This window comes from Callithrix jacchus, chromosome 7, assembly GCF_049354715.1.
Source record: "Callithrix jacchus isolate 240 chromosome 7, calJac240_pri, whole genome shotgun sequence".
NCBI lineage: Eukaryota > Metazoa > Chordata > Mammalia > Primates > Cebidae > Callithrix > Callithrix jacchus.
The window spans coordinates 19,333,489-19,355,527 of record NC_133508.1 but is presented as its reverse complement, the minus strand read 5'-3'; the positions used below and the strand labels follow the sequence as shown (position 1 = coordinate 19,355,527).

The 22,039-nt window shown below is 40.4% G+C and overlaps 1 protein-coding gene across 10 annotated transcripts in view; it reads right to left on the bottom strand.

Annotated features, from left to right (window-relative positions):
- Window positions 1-22,039, bottom strand: part of CACNB2 (calcium voltage-gated channel auxiliary subunit beta 2) — a 402,304-nt gene that overhangs the window by 17,463 nt on the left and 362,802 nt on the right. For 6 of the 10 annotated variants that reach the window (XM_002750080.7, XM_002750077.7, XM_002750082.7 and 3 more), the window contains 4 exons: window positions 15,210-15,343; window positions 10,912-10,992; window positions 10,363-10,421; window positions 3,484-3,593 (listed from right to left, as the gene is read on the bottom strand). In XM_002750080.7, the coding sequence (XP_002750126.3) occupies window positions 3,484-3,593; window positions 10,363-10,421; window positions 10,912-10,992; window positions 15,210-15,343 (384 nt within the window). Of the gene's footprint in view, window positions 1-3,483; window positions 3,594-10,362; window positions 10,422-10,911; window positions 10,993-14,539; window positions 14,602-15,048; window positions 15,069-15,209; window positions 15,344-22,039 lie in introns of all 10 variants that reach the window. The other 4 variants (XM_009000003.5, XM_002750083.7, XM_003733294.6 and 1 more) reach the window with 2 other exon arrangements.

Here is a 22,039-nt window from a genome sequence, read left to right as displayed (position 1 = left end):
TTTCTTGTTCTTTCTCAAGACCTTTCTTTCCCTGACAACCCCACAAATACTGGTGCTCTTCAGGGATCTGGGCTTGTCTTGGCCTTCCCATTCTCACCTCTCTGATCACATGTATAAACTTATGGCTTTCAAAAATATGGTCCATAGTTTACTCATGGATTCTCTATTTATTCAATACTCAAATTTATTTATAACCCCCAAAATCAATACCTGATGCACTTTTATACTCATTTGTGGACATAGAGAGTCGTGAAAAATTTGAGTCCCTCAACATGCATGCTCGTAGCTGAAGTCAAACAAGGCGATACTTTACCTTCTTGTTTCAGCACTCAGACAATAAGTGAGTACCCTTTTCATGGTGTATTAATGCCACATTTTTGGAATTTTTGTACTTTTTATTGTAATGAAATTACAGCCTCCTTCTTGACTCACTCTCTACCTCTTGGTCTGCTGCTGCTTTTAGAATTCTCAACCATCAGCCAACCATCTATCTGTTTATATATACAAGATTTTGTCCATGTCTTCCTGTAAAACAAAACCTATGAGAACGAGGACTTTGTGTCCTTTACTTTTGTGTCCCTGGGTGCTAACAATAATGCCTGGCATATGGTTGATACTCAAGTATTTGCTAAACGGATGAATGAATGCCTCCAGTCTGTACATGGTCCCCCTGCTGCCTTAAGAATAATGATATGGTTTGGCTGTATCCCCACTCAAATCTCATCTTGAATTGTAGTTCCCATAATTCCCATGTATCACAGGAGGGACCTGGTGGGAGGTAACTGAATCATGGAGGTAGGTCTTTCCCATGCAGTTATCACGATAGTAAGTCTCATGAGATCTGATGGTTTTATAAAGGGGAGTTCCCCTGCACACACTCTGTCTTGCCTGCTGCCATGTAAGACGTGACTTTGCTCCTCCTTTGCTGTCTACCATGATTGTGAGGCCCCCTGCAGCCATATGAAACTGTGATTCCATTAAACCTCTTTCCCTCATAAATTACCCAGTCTCGGGTATGTCTGTGTTAGGAGTGTGAGAACAGACTAATACAAATAAGCTCCAAATTTTTATGTCTTACTCCTGCCTATCTCTCTGGTGTCATATCCCATCTCCCCCTTTTTAAAACAATACGTTTTAGCTTCAATGAAGCACCAGTGTTTTTCAGAAGCCTCTTGTAGCTTTCATTGTCTCAAATCATTATCAATGTCACCACTCCTTTTCCTTTTTTCTTGGCTAAATGCTGTCATCTTCAAGTCCCAGCTCAAGATCAGCTCCCTGGAAAAGCCTTTCGCCATGGCCTGTGCCTCCTGCAACATCAGCTCTTTGGCAGCCAGTTCAATGCTGAACCACTTTGCTTATCTCCTCTATTTCAACAGGTTCTTCACTGATTTGCCTTATGGCTACACCCAGCTCCTTGTGGGAAAGGGGCTTCATCAGTTCATCTTTTTATTCACAGGTTTTCTCGCATGATATTTGGTATCTAGTGTATGCTCAATGAAACACACAGATTGGAAGATTTATTTAAAAACAATGTATCATCAGTAGTTGCAAAAAAAATCTTGGCAATCCAGGCAAATCTGTTATGTAATTAATTCCACTGATGAATCTAAAAAATCACTTGACTTTGTTAATCAGTTCAATCTATGAAATGAGCATTCTATAATAATTTTTGGCCAGATGCAATGCTTATGCCTGTAATCCCAGCACTTTCGGAGGCCACGGCAAGAAGATCGCTTGAACATGGTAGTTTGAGACCAGCCTGGGCAACATAGTGAGACCCTATCTCTACAAAAAATACAAAAAATTAGCCCAGAGTAGTGGCATGTGCCTGTAGTCCCAGCTACTCAGGAGGCTGAGAAGGGAGGATTGAGACAAGGAGGTCGAGGTGCAGTGAGGCATGATTCACGCCACTGTAATCCAGCCTGGGTGACAGAGTGAGACCCTCTCTCAAAAAAATAAAAATAAAAAGTAATTCTTGTGAGCATCAGATGACGTGTGGAAAGAATTTTAACTGTGACAGATGATAAGGACATAAAAAGGAATTGCTATAAGCAAAACACGTGATCACATTTTTTCCTCGAATATATTTCTAAACCTGTTACTGAAGCTTTGTCAATGAAGGGTTGTTAGGTGAGGAGCAAAACCAAGTTCTATAATGTATCTTGCTCATTACTAACAGATAAAGTTTATTATTTGTAACAGCTTTTCTATAATTTATATAATCATGCTTCAGAGTAAATGAAGAACTTCTATGTTAGAAACCAGCCTCAGAGGATTTGTATATCTAACATATAAACAGAATAAAAATACTATGTAGCCATAAAAAAAACAATGAGTTTGTGTCATCTGTAGGGACATGGATGAATCTGGAAACCATCATTCTCAGCAAACTGACACAAGAACAGAAAATCAAACTCTGCATATTCTCATTCCTAGGCGGGTGTTGAACAATGAGAACACATGGACACAGGGAGGGGAGCATCACACACTGGGGTCTGTTGGGGGTGCTAGGGGAGGGACAGTGGGGGTAGGGAGGTTGGGGAGGGATAACATGAGGAGAAATGCTAGATATAGGTGATGAGGGGATGGAGGCAGCTAACCGCATTGCCACGTATGTCCCTATGCAACAATCCTGCATGTTCTGCACATGTACCCCAGAACCTAAAGTGGAATAATATATATATGAAAAAAAAAGCTGAAAGATCTGACACAACTCTCAGAAAATTTACTTTATAAAAACAAACCTAACAATCCAGTAAGCAACATGTGTAACAGTGATTAACCTAAACTCGAAGCATGTGCCAAAAAGATTAAAAAGCAGCTGAAGGGTCTCAATTTGATCAGTTTGGTACACATTAATATGCAGTATCCACATACCACCTTGTAAACACAGTAACTCCCTGTGCTGTCTTTACAGATAAAACAAACATATCTATATCAATAAAAATAACCAGGGATTCACTTCATCCTTTACCGATTTCCGTACCCACAAATTACACTCTCCTGAGTATGATTTCATTATTGATACACACTGGGAATTAAGGAATATTTACAATAATAATGGCTGTCATTTATAGAGCATGTATTATGTTTAATCCTTGCAATAATTCTACAAGGTAGTTACTTTATTTCCTTTTTAAGATGAAGAAATGGAACCTTCAAAAGGTTAATAAACTTGCTCATGGTAACACTGATGCAAAGCCAGGAGATCTTAGAGTCTGCAGGCACCAAAGCTCACATTAGTGAAAACAAACGAGAACCAAAACATTAATGCTGACAGCTTGTGGAATTCTTACCTTGAAACTATCATAACAAATCCTTCCACACCATGAAATCATTAAGATCGCAGCAATAGCTACTGGCAACACACGTCTGTTTTTTCAATACCTTGTGACACATGGAATTATCATCTTGCTAGATCTTATCATCATCAGCTTCAGGAGAGGAGTGTTTAAAAAGCTTAAGCTCACTGCACAGACTTACCTAAGCTTGACCTTGTGTTCGATCTTTCTATTATTGCGTGCTTACTGGGATTGTTTAATACTGAGCGTTTGGCAAGTGAGATGTCAGCAGTGACCCTTGTGATGGATATCCTGTTGGAGAAAAAGTCACAGAAGACCCTAACATTATTAATCTAATCAAAGGGAATAGAAGTACATGCACAAAATTCATCTAAGTATGAAATTATATAGCAGCCATATTTTTAAACCATACGTGTTAGGATACTTATTCTTTCTTTTCACTTATTGATTTTTGTTTATCTTGCACCTGCCTCACTTTGCTTTTTGTTTGTTTGTTTTGAGACAGTCTCGCCCTGTCTCCCAGGCTGCCCAGGCTGCAATGCAGTGTCGTGATCTTGGCTCGCTGGAATCTCTGCCTCCGGTGTTCAAGTAATTCTCCTGCCTCACCCTCTCAAGTAGCTGGGATTACAGGTGTGTTCCACCACACCCGGCTAATTTTTGTATTTCTAATAGAGAGGGGGTTTCACCATGTTGGCCAGGCTGGTCTCAAATTCCTGGCTTCAGGTGATTTGCTTGCCTTGGCCTTTGAAAGTGCTGGGATTACAGGTGTGAGCCACTGTGCTGGCCCTATCTTGCACCTGCCTTACTTTGCATTTACTGCTTGCTTATCAAGTGTCAGATAAGTACTAAGGCCTTTATTTGAATTACTAAATCATCCAAACAGCTCTCGGAGAAATGTTTATTATTATCCCACTTTTGCTGATGAAGAATGAGATGCACAGAGAGATTATTTATCCAAGGCTATGTACTTCCTAAGTGGTAGAGCTGGGATTTGAACCCAGACTCCTGAGCCTACATTCCTACCCTCTGCGCCATAGTTCAGTGCTGTGATAGGCATGAAGAATAAATAAGAACTGGTCTCTCCTCAGTGAGCTCATGTTCTAGTGGCAGAGATAAATAAGAAAAGAAAATAATTAAAGATGATGATTGTTGTGAAAAGAACAAACGGTATTATGACAGATGATAAGGGAGAAATGAAAGCAACAAAATTCGGGAGCTGGAAATAGCAAATTACTTAGACTGCAGAAAGCTGAATATTCAAGTCAGCAGTAGGAAAAAGCTGTGAAGCAAAATTGAAGGCTCACAATATCTCTAAAGAAGGTAGCGAATGAAGGTGGGGCAAAAAGAAAAAGTTTGGTTAAAAAGTCTGTTTCAGTCAGAGCCCTCCACCGCAACTTCACAACATCAAATGGCCAGGTGACAGTTCTTTTCCTGTGTGGTAAAAGACCCTAGTTTGTTATCTTGCAGACAATACAAGACGGCCTCTGACCAGGGGACCCTAGACAGACCAGGGGCAGAGAATACTGGATGAAAAAGAAAAGATTCTGAATGCTGAATCTTCAACCTTCTTCCTCATTGTAGAATTTTGGTAGCCTGTCTTATATCCCCAGGGGTCAGAATGGAAGATTCATCTCTGGGGAATCTGACTGCCAAAGAGTAAAGACCTAAAGATAATGATATTGGAGGTTTCCTATCTAAATTGTCCAGCAAGATTGCCATACACAGAAACACAAAGTTGACAAGCTCCGCCTATGAGCACAGAGCTTCTGAGTAATTATTTTATGCCTTACTTTAAATTTTGAGCACAGGACTGTTTGTCAGGCATCTTCAGAAAGCCTCTAGCATGACAGACCAAAACAAACAAAAATCAACTATGAAAATTATTCATAGTTAAAAGCTAAGAGATGGTTTTGTCTATGAAACTAGAACAAATTTCTATTTAAAAAGAAGAGCTTTTGAAAATACAAACATGATAATAGAAATTAAAAAAAATCAAAAGGAGGGTTAAAAGAAAGGTAACATCTCTAAAGGATACAACAAAAAAGACAGTTGGAAGATAGGAGAAGAAAGGTAAGAAAAGTAGAGAATAACAAGAGGTTCAAATTCCAAATCACAAGAGTTCAGGAAAAGATAATAAAACAAAGGAGAGGAAATAAAGAAGTAATTACAGAATTAAGGGTCTGATTTTTCAAACGGAAAGGGTCTAGCTCAAGAGTTGAAAGATCCACACCAAGACATATTTTTATAAATTTCATCACACTGGGGACAAAGAGAAACCTACAAGCTTTCAGAGGAAAAAACACGTCTGAAAGCATCAAGCACTAGAATGCTTTGTACTTCTCAAAGCAACAATGGAGCCCAGAAGGTAATGGAGCAAAAAGCCTTTAAAATTTGGAGGAAAAACTATTTCAATCAGAATTCCATAACCATTTAAACTAGCAATTAAACAGAAAGGTTTGTAAACATGCAGGCTATTGGGAAAAAAGTGCATATACTCTTCCTAGGGAAATGACTGGAGAAGGTTTTTGACTCAAATGACAGTAAAGTTTGAAAGAAATCAAGGCCTCTAGGAAAGAGGAGCTTCAGCCTGAAAGGAAGGTGAAAGGAATCCCAAGGATAACAAGGAATGTTCCAGAACAACACCCAACACAGAAATGGTCTAGACTGCAGCAGGCTAAAACATCCCAGAGAGATTCAGATAGACAAACTAAATTTTGGCTGGCTCCATGTTTAATATTTATCATAACTATGTAAATAATCATCAAATGAACTACGTCACATAATGTGTTTTTGGGGGGGGGCGCGGGGGGGGAGACAGTGTCTCATTCTGTCACCCAGGCTGGAGTACAGGGGTGTGTTTATAGCTAACTGCAGCATCAACCTCCTAGGCTCAAGTGATCCCTACTGGCTCAGCCTCCCAAGTAGCTGGGATGACAGGTGCATGCCACCACAACCAGCTAATTTTTTTTTTTAAGTAGAAACAGGGTCTCACTATGTTGCCCAGGCTGGTCTCAAACTTCTGAGCTCAAGCAGTCCTCCTAAAGTACTGGGACTACACGTGTGAACCACTGCACCCAGCCCAGTGTATTTTTCTGGTATATTTTCCTTGTAGTTTCCATGAGATAAACAACTTCTTACATTTGCTTACTTTTCTTTCTTCTTTTCTTTTTTTTTATAGACAGAGTCTCTCACTCTGTCATCCAGGCTGCAGTGCAGTGGCACAACCTTGGCTTACTGCAACCTCTGCCTCCTGGGTTCAGGTGATTCTCCTGCCTCAGCCTCCTGAGTAGCTAGGATTACAGGTGCCCACCACTGTGCCCAGCTAATTTTTGCACTTTTAGTAGAGACAGGTTTCACCATGTTGGCCAGGCTTGTCTTAAACTCCTGGCATCAAGTGATCTGCCTGCTTCAGCCTCCCAAAGTGCTGGGATTACAGGTGTGAGCCACTGCGCCCAGCCCAGGAATTTTTGATTTCTAATAAGATTGCCCTGCAGAAGATTCTGGCAATAGTATATTTATCCCTATAGCAATTCAGTGCGCATTCCAAACACTTCAGGGCTGACTGCTGACATTTTGAAAGTCACTGAAGGGCGGGGTGGGGTGGGGAGGGCAGGGGGAGGAAGCAACCTGAATTTATCCCAGGTAGTAGCTTTCCTCCTTGTTCTCAATTTCCTTGTTAATTTACCTGTCACCATCCTACTAGGGTGAATCTGAAGATGGCTTTGACACGATTGGTTACTGTGAATCCAGTTTTAAATGGGCTACTTTATTGCACACAACAGAAGGAGGAGAAGGATTTTTTTCCTTGATCTGACACTTATGCTACTTAACAACCAGAATCGTGATTGACAGACCCCCCAGTACTTCTGCAAACGAATTTAAGTGGGCTTCAGAAAAGAAAAGGAATTCTTGACTACCTAGAACCTTTTTCATAACTAACATTTCCTTTCATATTTTCTCCTCTTGGGCTTAAATTTTTCAAAAAATAAATTTAGCTTATTTAATAGATGATTAAGGAATAATTCATTGTTCTTTTTTAGAATGTCATGTGCACATACACACCTGATGCTTTTGATGACTTTTCATCTTCTACTGCTGCCTTGCCTTGCCAAAAGCAAAAACATTCAATAATTCAGTTACTGTAGATGTCTTGCTTAAATTTGTACATGGCTTTTAAATTCTGCCTATGGACTCTGTTTCTTCCCCTGAGGACTGTTAATTGGTGACAACAGGTCTAGAAAATTGAACCCCAGCTCTGTAAGTCAAGATGAGCCAAGGCAGGTCTATTAATTAAATCATAAGGAAATTAATTCTGGCTAGAAATAATAGATACATTAAGATATTTTATCTGTTTCTTAAATAAAACCAATTTGGGTGGATGATACACTTGAACATGGGTCCAAGATACACCCTCTCTGGCTGGAATGTGTCTTCCAAATTCAAAACTGACTCAGGTTTAAATATAAGTAGTGCTCCAGGAAAGTCCATCCCATCTCCCCATCTTTGGCATTTAGGAAAGGGCAGTGGGTTAACTCAGGCATGGAAAACACCGTGCCTTGTTAGCAGAATTTTTTGAGTGTTCATAATTCCAACCCATGATAAATGACAGAGCCAAGAATAAAGAAACACAAGCTAAATGGAGCAGATTAGAGGTATGCCTTTTATACTTGGCCAGTGCCTAGGAGCCTTGGTCCAAGCTAAAGATTCTGTTTTCCTGGCACAAACTAAAAAATATTTTGTAAAGTTAAAAAATAAAAAAAAATCTAACGGGGTATTTGTTATAAAAAAGGCCTTGATCATAAAGTCTTTCAGACCTGGAAACTTAAAATAGTTTTTGTTTTCCTCATTCTCTCCTTTCAGTCCTTTGCCTGATCACTTACCTTTTTTTTGAGACAGAGTCTCACTCTGTCGCCCAGGATGGAGTACAGTGGGATCTCGGCTCACTGCAACCTTTGCCTCCTGGGTTCAAGTGATTCTCCTGCCTCAGCCTCCTGAGTTGCTGAAACCATAGGTGCCCACCACCATGCCCAGCTAATTTTTGTATTTTTGATAGAGACAGGCTTTCACCATGTTGGCCAGGCTGATCTCGAACTCCTGACCTTGTGATCCGCTCACCTTGGCCTCTAAAAGTGCTGGGATTCTAGGCATGAGCCACCACACCCAGATTGCTTGATCACTTACTAACAATACTTGTCCTCCTATAAAAGCTTCCCTCCTGCCCTTGCCTCCCCTGCCAAAATTCAGTATAAATTAAAAATGGTTGTAGTAATAGGTGTGGTCTAGAAACAAAGCACTATATTAAGAAATCTAAAAGAATCCTGAAACCAACAAATACTATCTATTGCAGCAGTCCCCAACTGTTTTGGCACCAGGAACCAGTTTTGTGAAAGAATTTTTCCATGGACCGGTTCGGTGGGAGTGGGGAGATGGTTCTGGGATGATTCAAGCACATTACATTTATTGTGAACATTGTTTCTATTATTATTACACTGGAATATATAATGAAATAATTATACAGCTCACCATAATATACAATCAGTGGGAGCTTGTTTTCCTGCAACTAGAGGGTCCCTGCTGGGGGTAATGGGAGACAGTGACAGATAACCAGGCATTAGACTCTCATAAGGAGCTTGTAACCCAGATGATGTGCACGCACAGTTCACAGTAGGGTTTGTGCTCCTATGAGAATCTAATGCCACTGCTGATCCGACAAGAGGCTGAGCTCAGGCACTAATGAGAGTGATGAGGAGTGGCTGTAAATACAGACTGAAAGACGAGGAAGCCATTAATTGAGATAGGGAAGACCATGGGAGGAGCAGGCTTTGGGGGAGGTTATGTTTGTAAAGTCCATTAGACATCTTCATAGTGATACTGAATAGGCAGTTGGATATATGGGTCTAGAATTTAGAGGAAAGACTGGCAAGGGACTGGAATTTAAAAATCTGACACTGAATGACATCACTAAAGGAACGTAGATCAAAGACGTCAAAGAGCTTAGCCCTGTGCTGTCCAAGATTTCCAGTTGATGAGGAAGAATCAGCAAAGGAGACAAAGGAATAGTCTGTGTAATAGAAGGAAAACCAGAAAAGTCCGCTTCCAGAAACCAAGCAAATAAAGTTCTTCAAAGAAGATGCAGTAATCCACCACATAAACTATTGCTCATGATCAAGACTGGAGCTGAAAGTTTATCCCTGGATTTAGCAATGTGAAGGTCACTGGTGATCTTGACATGACTAGTTCAGCTGAGTGGTGTGGGTGAAAACATAACCGGGGTAGGCTCAAGAAAGCAGAAGGAGAGCAGGTACACTCAATTACTTTAAGGAATCTTCTTGTAAAGAAAAGATAAATGAGACACCTAGAGGAATACGAGGTCACATATGAGGGGAAGTAGCATTTTTTACATGCTGATGGAGTTTCCATTAGAATGGCAAATATGAGGCGAGAGCAAAGGATAATTACTGCTGTGTATGGATACTTCTAGCAGAGCGGGGATGGGGAGTGAGATACAGTGCCCACATGGGTGGGTTGGCCCTTGCTGGGAACATAGTAATGGGAGATAAAGCAGAGCATCCAGGCAAACACGCAACTCCACAGGCGGGGTTATGGAAATGCCTGGGTATTCTCCATTTGCCTCTATTTTTTCAATGACACAGGGAAGCAAGTTCACTGGGGGAACGTGAGATGAGAGAGGGTTATCAGAGGCCTAAGGAGGGGGAGATGGCACACAAGTCTTTGGGGAAAAATGAATGGAAGAGGGTTATTTAATGCGATGTCTGGGCAGCAATAGGGGGCCAGTTGAGCATGAACTGAGGATGAAACTGGCCAGTGGAGTCATGCCCAAGGTCAGTTATGGGTACAAGAACTGGACATCAAGGGTTAGGGATGTACAAAGCAAATATGACAAATATTGACTGAATCAGATAAAACTGAGTGAAACTTATTGCCCATCGTCATGCAGACATCAGAGGGTGGTTTCCTCTTGAAATCACATGCCTGTCCCACCAGGATTTTGCCATCTTTAAGACAAAATCCACAAAAACCAGTATGCTGAAATACTCACCGCCCTTCAAATCTGTGTTTTAAAAAATCAAACAACGCTTTTTGCATCATATCTGTGACCTGCAATTGAGCAAGAAATAAATTAAGATATGACAAAAAACATTACTAATGATGATAAAACAGTTTTACTTCTCTTAGGAACACTTGAAAACCTGAGCTTTGTATTCGAAAGAGTGACAATATGAGGATGCTGCATTTTTCTGCTTCTGAGTTCTAATGCAATGACAATTGAACTGAACTTATGATGTTTCAGTGACAAATCACATTGCAAGTGGTTTCAGTCGGTCTCCACTGGACACTTTCTTGGACTGAGTACACTGCAACTAGCAGAAATCTTCAAAGCAACAGCCAGGTAAACAAAACAGAAAAAGGATGAAGCAGTGTATACCACAGCTTGAAGAACAGCATGCTTTGCTGCTATGAGTTCTTTAAGCTCTAAATTTGGCTCTTTCAGCTGCAGAATTCAGAGAGAGGGTCAGGAATAGGGGGCAGAGTCACAGAGAGGTTCAGCATGCAGAAGTCAAATGTTCTGTGGAAGGCAGCTACTCACCTCATAGCCCTTCAGAGAAGGGCCCACCAGGACCACCGGTCGCATGGAAGGTACCACATCATACGGAGGAGTGTGCTCTGTCTGCAGAGAGAGGAGACGCTTTAGACATTCCACAGGCAGGCGGAACATAAATAGTTTATGTATAAGATACTCTTTCTGAACTCTGTAATATGAGGCACTGGCTTTCCAGGCACTTTTTTTTTTCTACTTGTCTCTTTTCTACATAAACCCAAACAAAGATTGGTGGGTTCACTTTCCTAAAGTTTCAAGTTACTGTTGTCTACAGTTTTCTTGCTTATCTCAAGAAATGCTACTGACCTATTAGTTCCTAAAGCAAGAGATGCTGCTTTTGAACAAAAACTAGATGATAGAACCAAGAGAAACATGGCTCATGCAAGATAGGTGCTTTAGGCTTGACGAGAACTTAATATTGCTTTTCGGATGCATTTGAATTTTCTAAAGAGCTGTAATGATTAGACCTAATGTGGTTAATTACAGAGAAAAGAAAGATTTCATTACCTTTGCATGTTAGGTGTTTCTCTTACCTGTGTAAAACTAATTTCAAAATATGTTACTGCTCACTACCACTACTTTTTACCTAATCGCAAAATGTATCTCTCACTATTGTCGAAATTCTATTTCATTGTGAGACTTCAAATGAGCATGCATGCTTATTCTAGTAAACAGTAATCATGATCACTAGATTACTGCTCACAGCTTAGTGATTAATGCTTTTGGATTTTTTAGTTTTTATACCTGGGTACTTCAAAGGTAAGGTTTACATGCCTTAGAGGGAAGGTGATTATAATATACTCAACCATGCTATAGTAGACTCAGAAGGTTCATTATCACTATGCATACCTAATATGATTCTCAAAATTAGTTCAAGTAGTGTTTCTGTTAGATAACTAATTGATGTCTTTTTGCAATAATTTTTTAAATCATTTATTTTTAAGAAGAGTAGGGAAAGAGCCACATTTTGTAGCAATTTGTAAAACTATCAACACTTTTCAGCTTCATTGCTTCAAATAAAATGGTTAAATAACATCTTTCAAAAAATTAGTTAACAGCTAATTGATTTATATTAAAATTGGCTCTTTTGATAACTTAAAATATTAAACTGACCCAAGAATGACTTCTTAAAAAAATGCAGAAGAGAAATATGGCCTTACACACTGGGATAAGCAAATCATTGCTATATGAATCTTTCTGGTTAAGGAGTGTCAAAAAATATAACTTGAAGAATCACAGACACCAACAGAAAAACATTTTTTAAACGATTTTAAGAATTCGATACACTGATGTACAAATATGAATGTCATTTTTGCATCTGCCCGTCACTCAAGAACATTTTATTGTTGCTTAAAATTGCCCATTATAAACTTTTCTGGCTTCATTTGAACTCACATTGCCTCAGGGGGAAATTAGAAAGCATTTCCAATTCAAAAGCTTCCATCTGAGATTTCACCAGTAGTCAGAGACGATATAATCAGAGGGGAGAAAAATATTACCCTGACTGTCCTGTCAAATTTCACTGCCTAAAATTCCACCTAGCATTCAGAATTAAGTTTAATTGACACAAAGTAGAATACATTTTTGAACAGAAAAAAAAAAAAAAGACAAACACAATACAGTGAGAGCACACATGCCACACAAGCACCACTCTAGAAGCAACCTAACACAGAAAATCTTCCCACCGAATCTCAGGTTGTTTCGTCTTTGAATTCTACATTGACGTTAACCACATCATCAATAACATAAGAAGAATGAATACCAGTGCCGAAGGCATCATAAGCATATTTCTTAAATTATTTCATTTATACCACCTGGGATCATACTGAAAATGTTTAGAAGCCAAGTCCTTATAACTATGCAGTATAAGAACGCCTTTTCCACTGTTGAAATTAGTAATGTAAATTTCCTGCATTTTAGTAAGAGCTACCAAGAAATTTTACCTCAAGACTTTAATTCTGAAGTGGCCCAGTGTTTGATAGGTCTTTGATCTATAACTGCCAACTAGCAAAGGGTCACCCATGGCTGGTAATCAATCAGCTTCTTAATCAATGGGGTAGCTACAGAAATTACCTTATTTGATGGAATATTGGTGCTTTGTGCCCTATGGAGAATGACACCATCATTTTTATCTACTCTTTCCCATTAACCCTATTTTTTTGGGTGGGGGCAGAGTCATCAGCTCTGTTGCCCAGGCTGGAGTGCAGTGGCACGATCTTGGCTCACTGCAATCTCCACCTTCCAGGTTCAAGCAATTCTTCTGCCTCAACTTTCCAAGGGCTGGGACTACAGGGGCCTGCCACCATGCTGGGCTAACTTTTTATATTTTTAGCAGAGACATCATTTCACCACATTGGCTGGACTGGTGTCAAACTCCTGACCTCAGGAGATCCACCTGCCTCCGGCTCCCAAAGTGCTGGGATTACAGGTGTGAGCGATCACACCCTGGCTACTTGAATTATTTAGTGAAAAAATTGTGACCATTTTAAAAGTTTTAGAATTTAAAGGTAGGAAAACTTCAAAAACCTATCCTGACAAGCATGGCTTTAGTTCACGTTCTTGCTCTGTCAAGTCCAGAATGTCTTAGCGATGTCTATTTTTTTTTTTTTGAGACAGAGTTTTGCTCTTGTTACCCAGGTTGGAGTGCAATAGCACGACCTCGGCTCACCGCAACCGCTGCCTCCTGGGTTCAGGCAATTCTCCTGCCTCAGCCTCCTGAGTAGCTGGGATTACAGGCACATGCCACCATGCCCAGCTAACTTTTTGTATTTTTAGTAGAGACGGGGTTTCCCCATGTTGGCCAGAATGGTCTCGATCTCTTGACCTCGTGATTCATCCGCCTCGGCCTCCCAAAGTGCTGGGATTACAGGCGTGAGCCACCGCGCCCGGCCGCGATGTCTCTTTTTTAAGCTCCTAAATGATGGATACTGTCAGCCACTTGGCCGCAAGCTTTAGCTATAACAAGAAGATCGGACCTGAGAGATGGGCCCACTGTTGTAGATGAACATCAAGCGGAGGCTTTCTGTGTTAACACAAAAATCCAAGTGTTATAAATTTTGCCCAGAGTGCTGAAGTCTTCCCTTACTAAAGTAATCATAATTGATGCAAAAAACCCAACTTTACACTTCAGTATCCGACACCTCATTAATGACGTTAGAGTTCCTTCACAAACCAAAATACTTGTTTGGAGAGTTTGGGGATAGAGGAAAGACTTAGCTTCACATCTGCGTGTGAGAATATATCCATGGTTTTAGAGCCCATCATTTAGTATGGCTCTAAAAGACAGCATGGTAGCTGTGGACTGATGAGTGAAAGAGGACAGAAAAAGGGAAATTTGTGGGGGATGGTAGTGGTCTTTAAAAAATAATGCTTCACAGCTACAAAATGGGTAAGAGAAAACAGGCTTTGTCTGAAGTAACGAGAGCTTGAGAATACCCTACAGTTTCCATTTAGGGGACAAGGAGCCTCACCGTGTAGCATTTTGGGTGGCCAATGGCAAAGGCTCTACACATGACCACTGGCTGCAGTGTCCAATGGGTGAGATGCTAAAGTCTGACTGATGGAGAAGGCAAGAACATTGGGAGAATATTTATATATGACAATAGGAAAAACTCACAGTAAACCGCCAAAACAAGCCTGCAGTTTTCCACTGGTCTTGTTCATCTGCAGATTTTGCACCTAGTGGATTAGAAGTTTAAATACTGACTAAATTAAAACTTGAATTTCTTTTTAGTACAAGCTATGTATCTGGATATCATTAATCAGAATCTAATAACTGCTTTAATATGCTTGATCATAAGTTAAATTTCTGGAAGACAGACAGACAGACAGAATAAGCATGCACAGTTAAGGTGCATTATATGGAGCTGTCGGTGTTTGACATCCTTGAATGTTGAAACAAATTCCCTTGGTGGTAGATATTATTCCATCAAAAAGGATAAGTACTGTAATGGTGTTTTAACAGGTCACTCCCTGAATTTAGTTGCTTTGAAATGCATAAGCTCAATTAGCTGTTGATAGGTTCTTTGCTTGGGACAGAAATGATTGTATTTCATACAACTGTGGGAATTAATGCTAATGATGCCAGTGGCAGGATAAACGCAGCTTATGTCAATGTAAACTTACCGATTTCTGCTTCTGCTTAGCTACAGCAGCATGGAAAGGAAACAAATAACAGAGCATGCACGTTATTGGCTTGTCAAAGGACGCAGACAGTCAACAGGACTAGCAATGTGACACAGTGCACTTCAGCAGGTGGACAACGGGAGCTCGGAAGTTAATGTTACCTTCTTAAAGAAGGGCATTCTTTTCTCTTTGGAGTGGGGTGACGTTACACTGTTTGCACTGGGTTTAGGGGAGCGGTGGTTTGCTGGAATATCATTTTCTTCTGCATCTAAGCCAGTAGCATCTATGTCTATAGCTATATACAGACAAACAATTCAAAAATCATCAGGAGGACAGGAGAGGAAAAATAGGTTATAAAGAAAATAAAACGAAAGCAAATAAAACCAACCATAGTAAAAATAAATAAATAAATAAATAAAACTATCATGAATGCTTAAAACAGTAGGCAAAGAAAATAAAATTTAAAGGTAAAGCATGTTAAGAATGCAATGTAACCAAATCTAACAAAACTGAAAGACACCCTTATAATCTGCTTGAATTAATCCATTTCATGCTAGAACTATTGAATATTTTCAGAGAAACATTTTATATCTGTAGTTTCACATGTAAAGTTGATATTCTCCTTATCAACTGTATAAAAGTGCAGCATAGAACATTTGACTACATATCTTATAGTATCTTAAACCAGCTTTGAGATAACAAGCAACTACTTTTTGAAAACTTTTATTATAGGTGAGTGCAAAAGTAATTGCGGTTTTTGCATTGTTGGAATTAGCTGTTTGCTATTGGAATACATTCTTAAATAAACGTGGTTACGTTATATATCATTTTAGTGGGCATTTCTCACTTTATGCTTTTTTGCTAACGACATTACTTGCTGTTTATGTTTATTTTAGACTATGGAAATGATGTTAGACCACAAGCAAATTTGATTGATTCTCTTATTCGAGTTCAAAATGGGTTGTAAAGCACTGGAGACGACTTGCAACATCAGCAGCGCATGTGGCCCAGGAACTGCTAATGAACGAGCAGTGTGGTGGTGGTTCAAGAAGCTTTGCAAAGGAGACAAGAGCCATGAAGACGTGGAGCATAGTGGCTGGCCACTGGAAGTTGACAACGGCCACTGGAGAGCCATCACTGAAGCTGATTCTCTTACAACTACATGAGAAGTTGCTGAAGAACTCAACGTGGACTATTCTACGGTGGTTCGGCATTTGAAGCAAATTGGAAAGGTGAAAAAGCTCAATAAGTGGGCGCCTCATGAGCAGAGTGACAATAAAACAAAATCGTTGTTGGGAAGCATCGTCTTCTCTTGTTCTATGTAACAACAATGAACCATTTATCCATCAGATTGTCACGTGCAACAAAAAGTGTATTTTATATGACAATCAGTGACAACCAGCTCAGCTGATGGACTGAGGAGCTCCAAAGCACCTCCCAAAGCCAAGTTTCCACCAAAAAAGGTCACGGTCACTGTTGGGTGGTCTGCTGCTGGTCTGATCCACTGCAGTTCTCTGAATCTCAGCGAAAATATGCCATCTGAGAACTATGCTCAGCAGATCGATGAGATGCACCGAAAACTCCAGTGCCTGCAGCCGGCGTTGATCAACAGAAGCGGCCTGGTTCTTCTCCACAACAACGCCTGACCGCACATCATGCAACCGGCGCTTCAGAAGTCAAATGAATTGGACTATGAAGTTTTGCCTCATCTGCCATATTCACCCGACCTCTCCAACTGACTACCCCTTCTTCAAGCACCTCAACAACTTTTTGCAAGGAAAACGCTTCCATAATCAGCAGGATGCAGAAAATGCTTTCCAAGAGTTTGTCGCATCCCAAAGCACGGATTTTTATGCTATAGGAATAAACAAACTTATTTCTCATTGGCAAAAATGTGTTCTTTGTAATGGTTCCTATTTTGATTTATAAAGATGTATTTCAGCCTAGTTATGATTTGAAATCCATGGTCCAAAACCGCAATTACATTTGTAGCAATAATACAATGTGCCTCCTTTTGCTGCTTTTATGTAAAAATCAGGGCAGTATGAAAAGTTTCACTAAAATTGCAACAAACATTTGAGAGAAAGAGAGAATGGAAAACCCAGTCATACACAAGGCAAATGATTCAGGGTGGGCTCCAGGAAGGACAGGATTAAAAGGATTTAGGTCTCATGAAGACTAATGGGAAAATACTGGGTCCCAAGATATCCGAATGAAATCAGTCTAATAAAATGACACTGAAAGACTTCTGGTGACTTATGCAAAGCCACTGGCTTTAACAGAAGTGGCAGAATGGAAGGGCACGAGGACCCCAGAGGATATGCACTGGCTTCCTTATCTGTAAAATGAAGGGTTTAGCTTTGTCGCTTGGAGTGCTTTTACTTTTCCCATTGTTCCACCTGAAAATAGAGGACTTAAAAAGTGTTACGAGAAAAAAAGATGCATAATCTCACTTCAAATTTTACAAAATGCTCCCAGGTACAATTGAAAGAGCTACAGAATTTTATCAACTGCAGAATCAGAGTTGGAAGTATTTTAAAGATAACTTCAACGGTCTTATTTTTAAGATTAAAAATCTCAGGCAGGGCGCAGTGGCTCACACCTCTAATCCCAGCACTTTGGGAGGCCGAGGCGGGTGGATCACGAGGTCAAGAGATCGAGACCATCCTGGTCAACATGGTGAAACCCCATCTCTACTAAAAATACAAAGAATTAGCTGGGCATGGTGGTGCGTGCCTGTAATCCCAGCTACTCAAGAGGCTGAGGCAGGAGAATCGCCTGAACCCAGGAGGCGGAGGTTGTGGTGAGCCGAGATCGCACCATTGCACTCCAGCCTGGGTAACAAGAGCGAAACTCTGTCTCAAAAAAAAAAACCAAAAAAACAAACAAAAAAAAAAGGGTAAAAAACTCAAAGTTTAAGGGACTTGATCTTGGCAAAAACTTGGCAGAGCCAGGATTCAGACCTACTCCACCTGCCTAAATGAGTCTCTTACACTCCCTATACCACACTGCCCATCCAGGTGAAGTCCCTTCTCAATCTGGGTACCCTCTTTCTGTTCCCTTCACTTCTTGAATGAGGTCATGTCCTTGGTGTCAGGATTCAAGATGACATCATGGAGTTGGGCTAGCTAGAAAATCATTCTATGGTTAAGAATTGGTCAAGGAGAAGAAAAAAATTTACTCACGCCAGGAAAGCATCATATTATACATGTTAGCTCTCTAACAAAAACCACAGTACATTTAGATTGAAGGAAGGAACAAATTACTACTTTGAAATAACAGACAGCATGGTGTTACAATACAGCTTCCATTCCCTGTGATACACAAGCTGAACTGCCCACAACAGCTTCCTCTAACCTTTTCAAAGGATAGGAGGTCATGTGACAGGCATCACATTATTTTTTAGTTTTGAACTTGGTGTGGATAGTAAATGAACCAGCCTCTTGAAAACTAGGATCTTTATTTATTTATATATTTATTTTGAGACAGTGTCTGCTCTCATCACCCAGGCTGGAGTGCAATGGCACGATCTTGGCTCACTGCAATCTCTGCTTCCTGGGTTCAAGTGATTCTCCTGCCTCAGCCTCCCGAGGAGCTGGGATTACAGGCATGTGCCACCATGCCCTGCTAATTTTTGTATTTTTAGTAGAGATGGGGTTTCACCATGATGGCTAGGCTGGTCTCAAACTCCTGACCTCATGATCCACCCATCTCGGCCACCCAAAGTGCTGGAATTACAGATGTAAGCCACCGTGCCCTGCCAACTAGGATCTCTTATTTAATTATTCTTTTCACTGTGATGGAGTGAATTCCTGCCATTGTTTGTACAGTATTACAAGTATCAGCTATTGCTTGCACAATGCAGGAGGTATGATTTTCTATCAAAGGAAGCTAGTAAGAGATAGACTTACATAATAAGTATGTCTATCTCTTTGCTCCATCTATGCATACTGATGTTCTAAAAGGTTTAGCATGTGGTGTGTTGGGAAAATACAAAATGTGCCTAAGGGTTTAACCAATGCTGACTTTTTTTTTTTTTTGAGATGGAGTCAGGTTTGAAATTTACCTCTTTCTGGACATGAGGGCTGGAAATCCGAAATTAAGAACTTTCTAATTTACTAGTTCTGACATTTGGTTAACTCAAGTCTAAAAGCATCTCGTCTGAAATACGAAGAATTCTGAAACGTGTTCACTTCCAAAACATATTAAAGAAAGTTACCAAGACAGTTAAGAAGCATTTTCACATCTGTTCAGCTACTTGTATTTTATTAGACTCAGATGGTTCTCCTTTTAATGAAAGATGTTACCTTTTTAAAATTTCATACTTGTATTTCCATTCTTTAGCAAACATTAGTATTTACTTGGAAAGAACTACATTGTTGATATATTTGAAAAGTCTCATTCTTCCTCACTAGCATGCATATATTATTATTATTGATAGAGAGCCTTGGAAACATTTTTTTCAATTTATTTATTTATTTGAGACAGAGTCTCCTGTTGCCCAGGCTGGAGTACAGTGACATAATCATGGCTCGCTGCAGCCTCAACCTCATGGACTCAAGTGATCCTACCTCAGCCTCCCTCCCAAGTAGCTGGGACTACAGGCGCACGCCACCATACCCAGTAGTGTGTGTGTGTGTGTGTGTGTGTGTGTGTGTGTAGAAAAGGGGTCTCACTATGTTGTCCAGGCTGGTCTTGAACTCCTAGGCTCAAGTGATCCCCTGCCTCAGCCTCCCAAAGTGCTGGGATTACAAGCATGAGCCACGGCACCCAGAAATTTGTTTTGAAATTTAAGTTTTAGTTTAACCTTAATAGCATGGGTCAAGTTAAGCAGAGCTTGGAGTTGAGACATATGTGGGTGTGATGTATGTGTTGTGCAACTGGCCATGATCCCGTGACCCAGAAGTCAAGTGGAAAATTTTCCAAGTTCTTGAGAGCATCCAGGTATATATACTTTAGGCATATAGATAATTACATATTTTTTGAGACGGAGTCTTGCTCTGTCACCCAGGCTAAAGTGCAGTGGTGGAATCTTGGCTCACTGCAACCTCCACCTCCTGGGTTCAAGGGATTCTCCTGCCTCAGCCTCTTGAAGAGCTGGGACAACAGGCACATGCCACCACTCCTGGCTAAGTTTTTTAGTTTTAGTAGAGATGGAGTTTTACCATATAGGTCAGGCTCGTCTTGAACGCCTGACCTTGTGATCTGTCCCCCTCGGCCTCCCAAACTGCTGGAATTATAGGCATGAGCCACTGTGCCCAGCTGATACTTATATTCCTTGGTCTGGCAATGGGTGAGCGCAGTAGTAGATGGGACCTCTGGGAAACAAGATGAAAATGATCATTCCACACTTGATAGTTGGAGCGGTTGTCCCTGGAGGTGGATTGGGAGAACTTCTCTCTAGAATTTTCTGAAGTTTTCCTTTCAATCAGCTGAGCCATTGATGTGAAAATTATCTCAGAGTCATGATATGCTTAATATACATTTTGTAGCTGGTTATAGCTCCAGTTAACACGGTCACAAGTGTGTTCTACTCTTGGTATTCAGAAAAGTCATTCAAAAGTTGGTGTTCTGTACAAAACCTTGGTGAACATGTAAATCATCTTTTTAGCTATTGAACTCTTCATGGAACTTTTAGTAATGACAAAAATCTGCCTAGAAAATGGAATTTTTTTTTTTTTTTTTTGAGACGGAGTCTTGCTCTGTCACCCAGGCTGGAGTGGCACGATCTAGGCTTGCTGCAACCTCTGCTTCCTGGGGTCAAGTGATTCTTCTGCCTCAGCCTCCCAAGTAGCTGGGATTACAAGCAAGGGCCACCATGCCTGGGTAATTTTTATATTCTCAGTGGAGATGGGGTTTCACCGTATTGGCCGGGCTGGTCTCGAACTCCTGACCTCATGATCCACCACCTCGGCCTCCCAGAGTTCTGGGACTACAGGCGTGATCCACAGTGCCTGGCAGTGTTATTTTACATATATACTAACTTGTTTTTCAAAATGCATGTGCCTCCTTTCATTATACAGATGGTCCGTGACATACAAAAGTTCAACTTAAGATTATTCAAGTTTATTATGAATTTTTCAGGACATAACCTTATTGGAAGTCAAGGAACATCTGAACTTAGGATGGTTCAACTTATGACTTCTTACTGTGTCTGTCCACATGTTAAGTGCATTTTGAGTTATGATATTTTCCATCTATGATGGGTTTATTGGGCTGTAACTCCATCATAAGTTGAGAAGCATCTGTGTTGCCAAAACCACTGGAGGGCTACGATATGGCTGGAGGGAATGGAAGAATGTTTCTGGTATATAGAAGGAAATGCAATCAGTGAGGCTGACATTTGCAGGCAGAACTGATGCTCTATTGCAATATGACAGAGTCTTTTGCCATTTTGGGAGCCTACTAGCAGTCCCTAGGAATCACTGAAATCGTCTTTAAGATACATAGGAGTATAAGGTTTATACAGTCATCCCTGCAACTTCACACATTTGAGAAGGAGCAGGATAGGCCAGGCCTCCCTTCCCCTGTGCATCCAGGGACTCCTTAATCACCAAGGGAAGGCATGAGCTTCACATAATACCTACAGGGGCTTTACTTTACATTTCATACATACTCTTTTACTTAATTTTGATCATCTTAGAATTGCTTGCTGCAAGGTATAAGTAGGTAGCTTTTGAAATTAATTTGCTTCCTAAAGCAATTCATTTATTGTGCTCAGATTTTGCTTACTTAAAAAGTCCAATATTCTTTGTAGAACTTGGAATTCTATATAACAGGAGGCCAACTGTTTCAATTGCAAAAAAAAAAAAAGCCCATGATCAGTACCTTAGTTTGCTAATGGCTGGGCATGGTGGTTTGTGTCTGTCATCCTGGCAGTTTGGGAAGCTAGGGAGGAGGAACCCTTGAACCCAGGAGTTTCAAGACCAGCCTGGGCAACATCGTGAGACTCCTTCACTAAAAAAGAAGAAAAATCCTGTAGTTTTTGCTA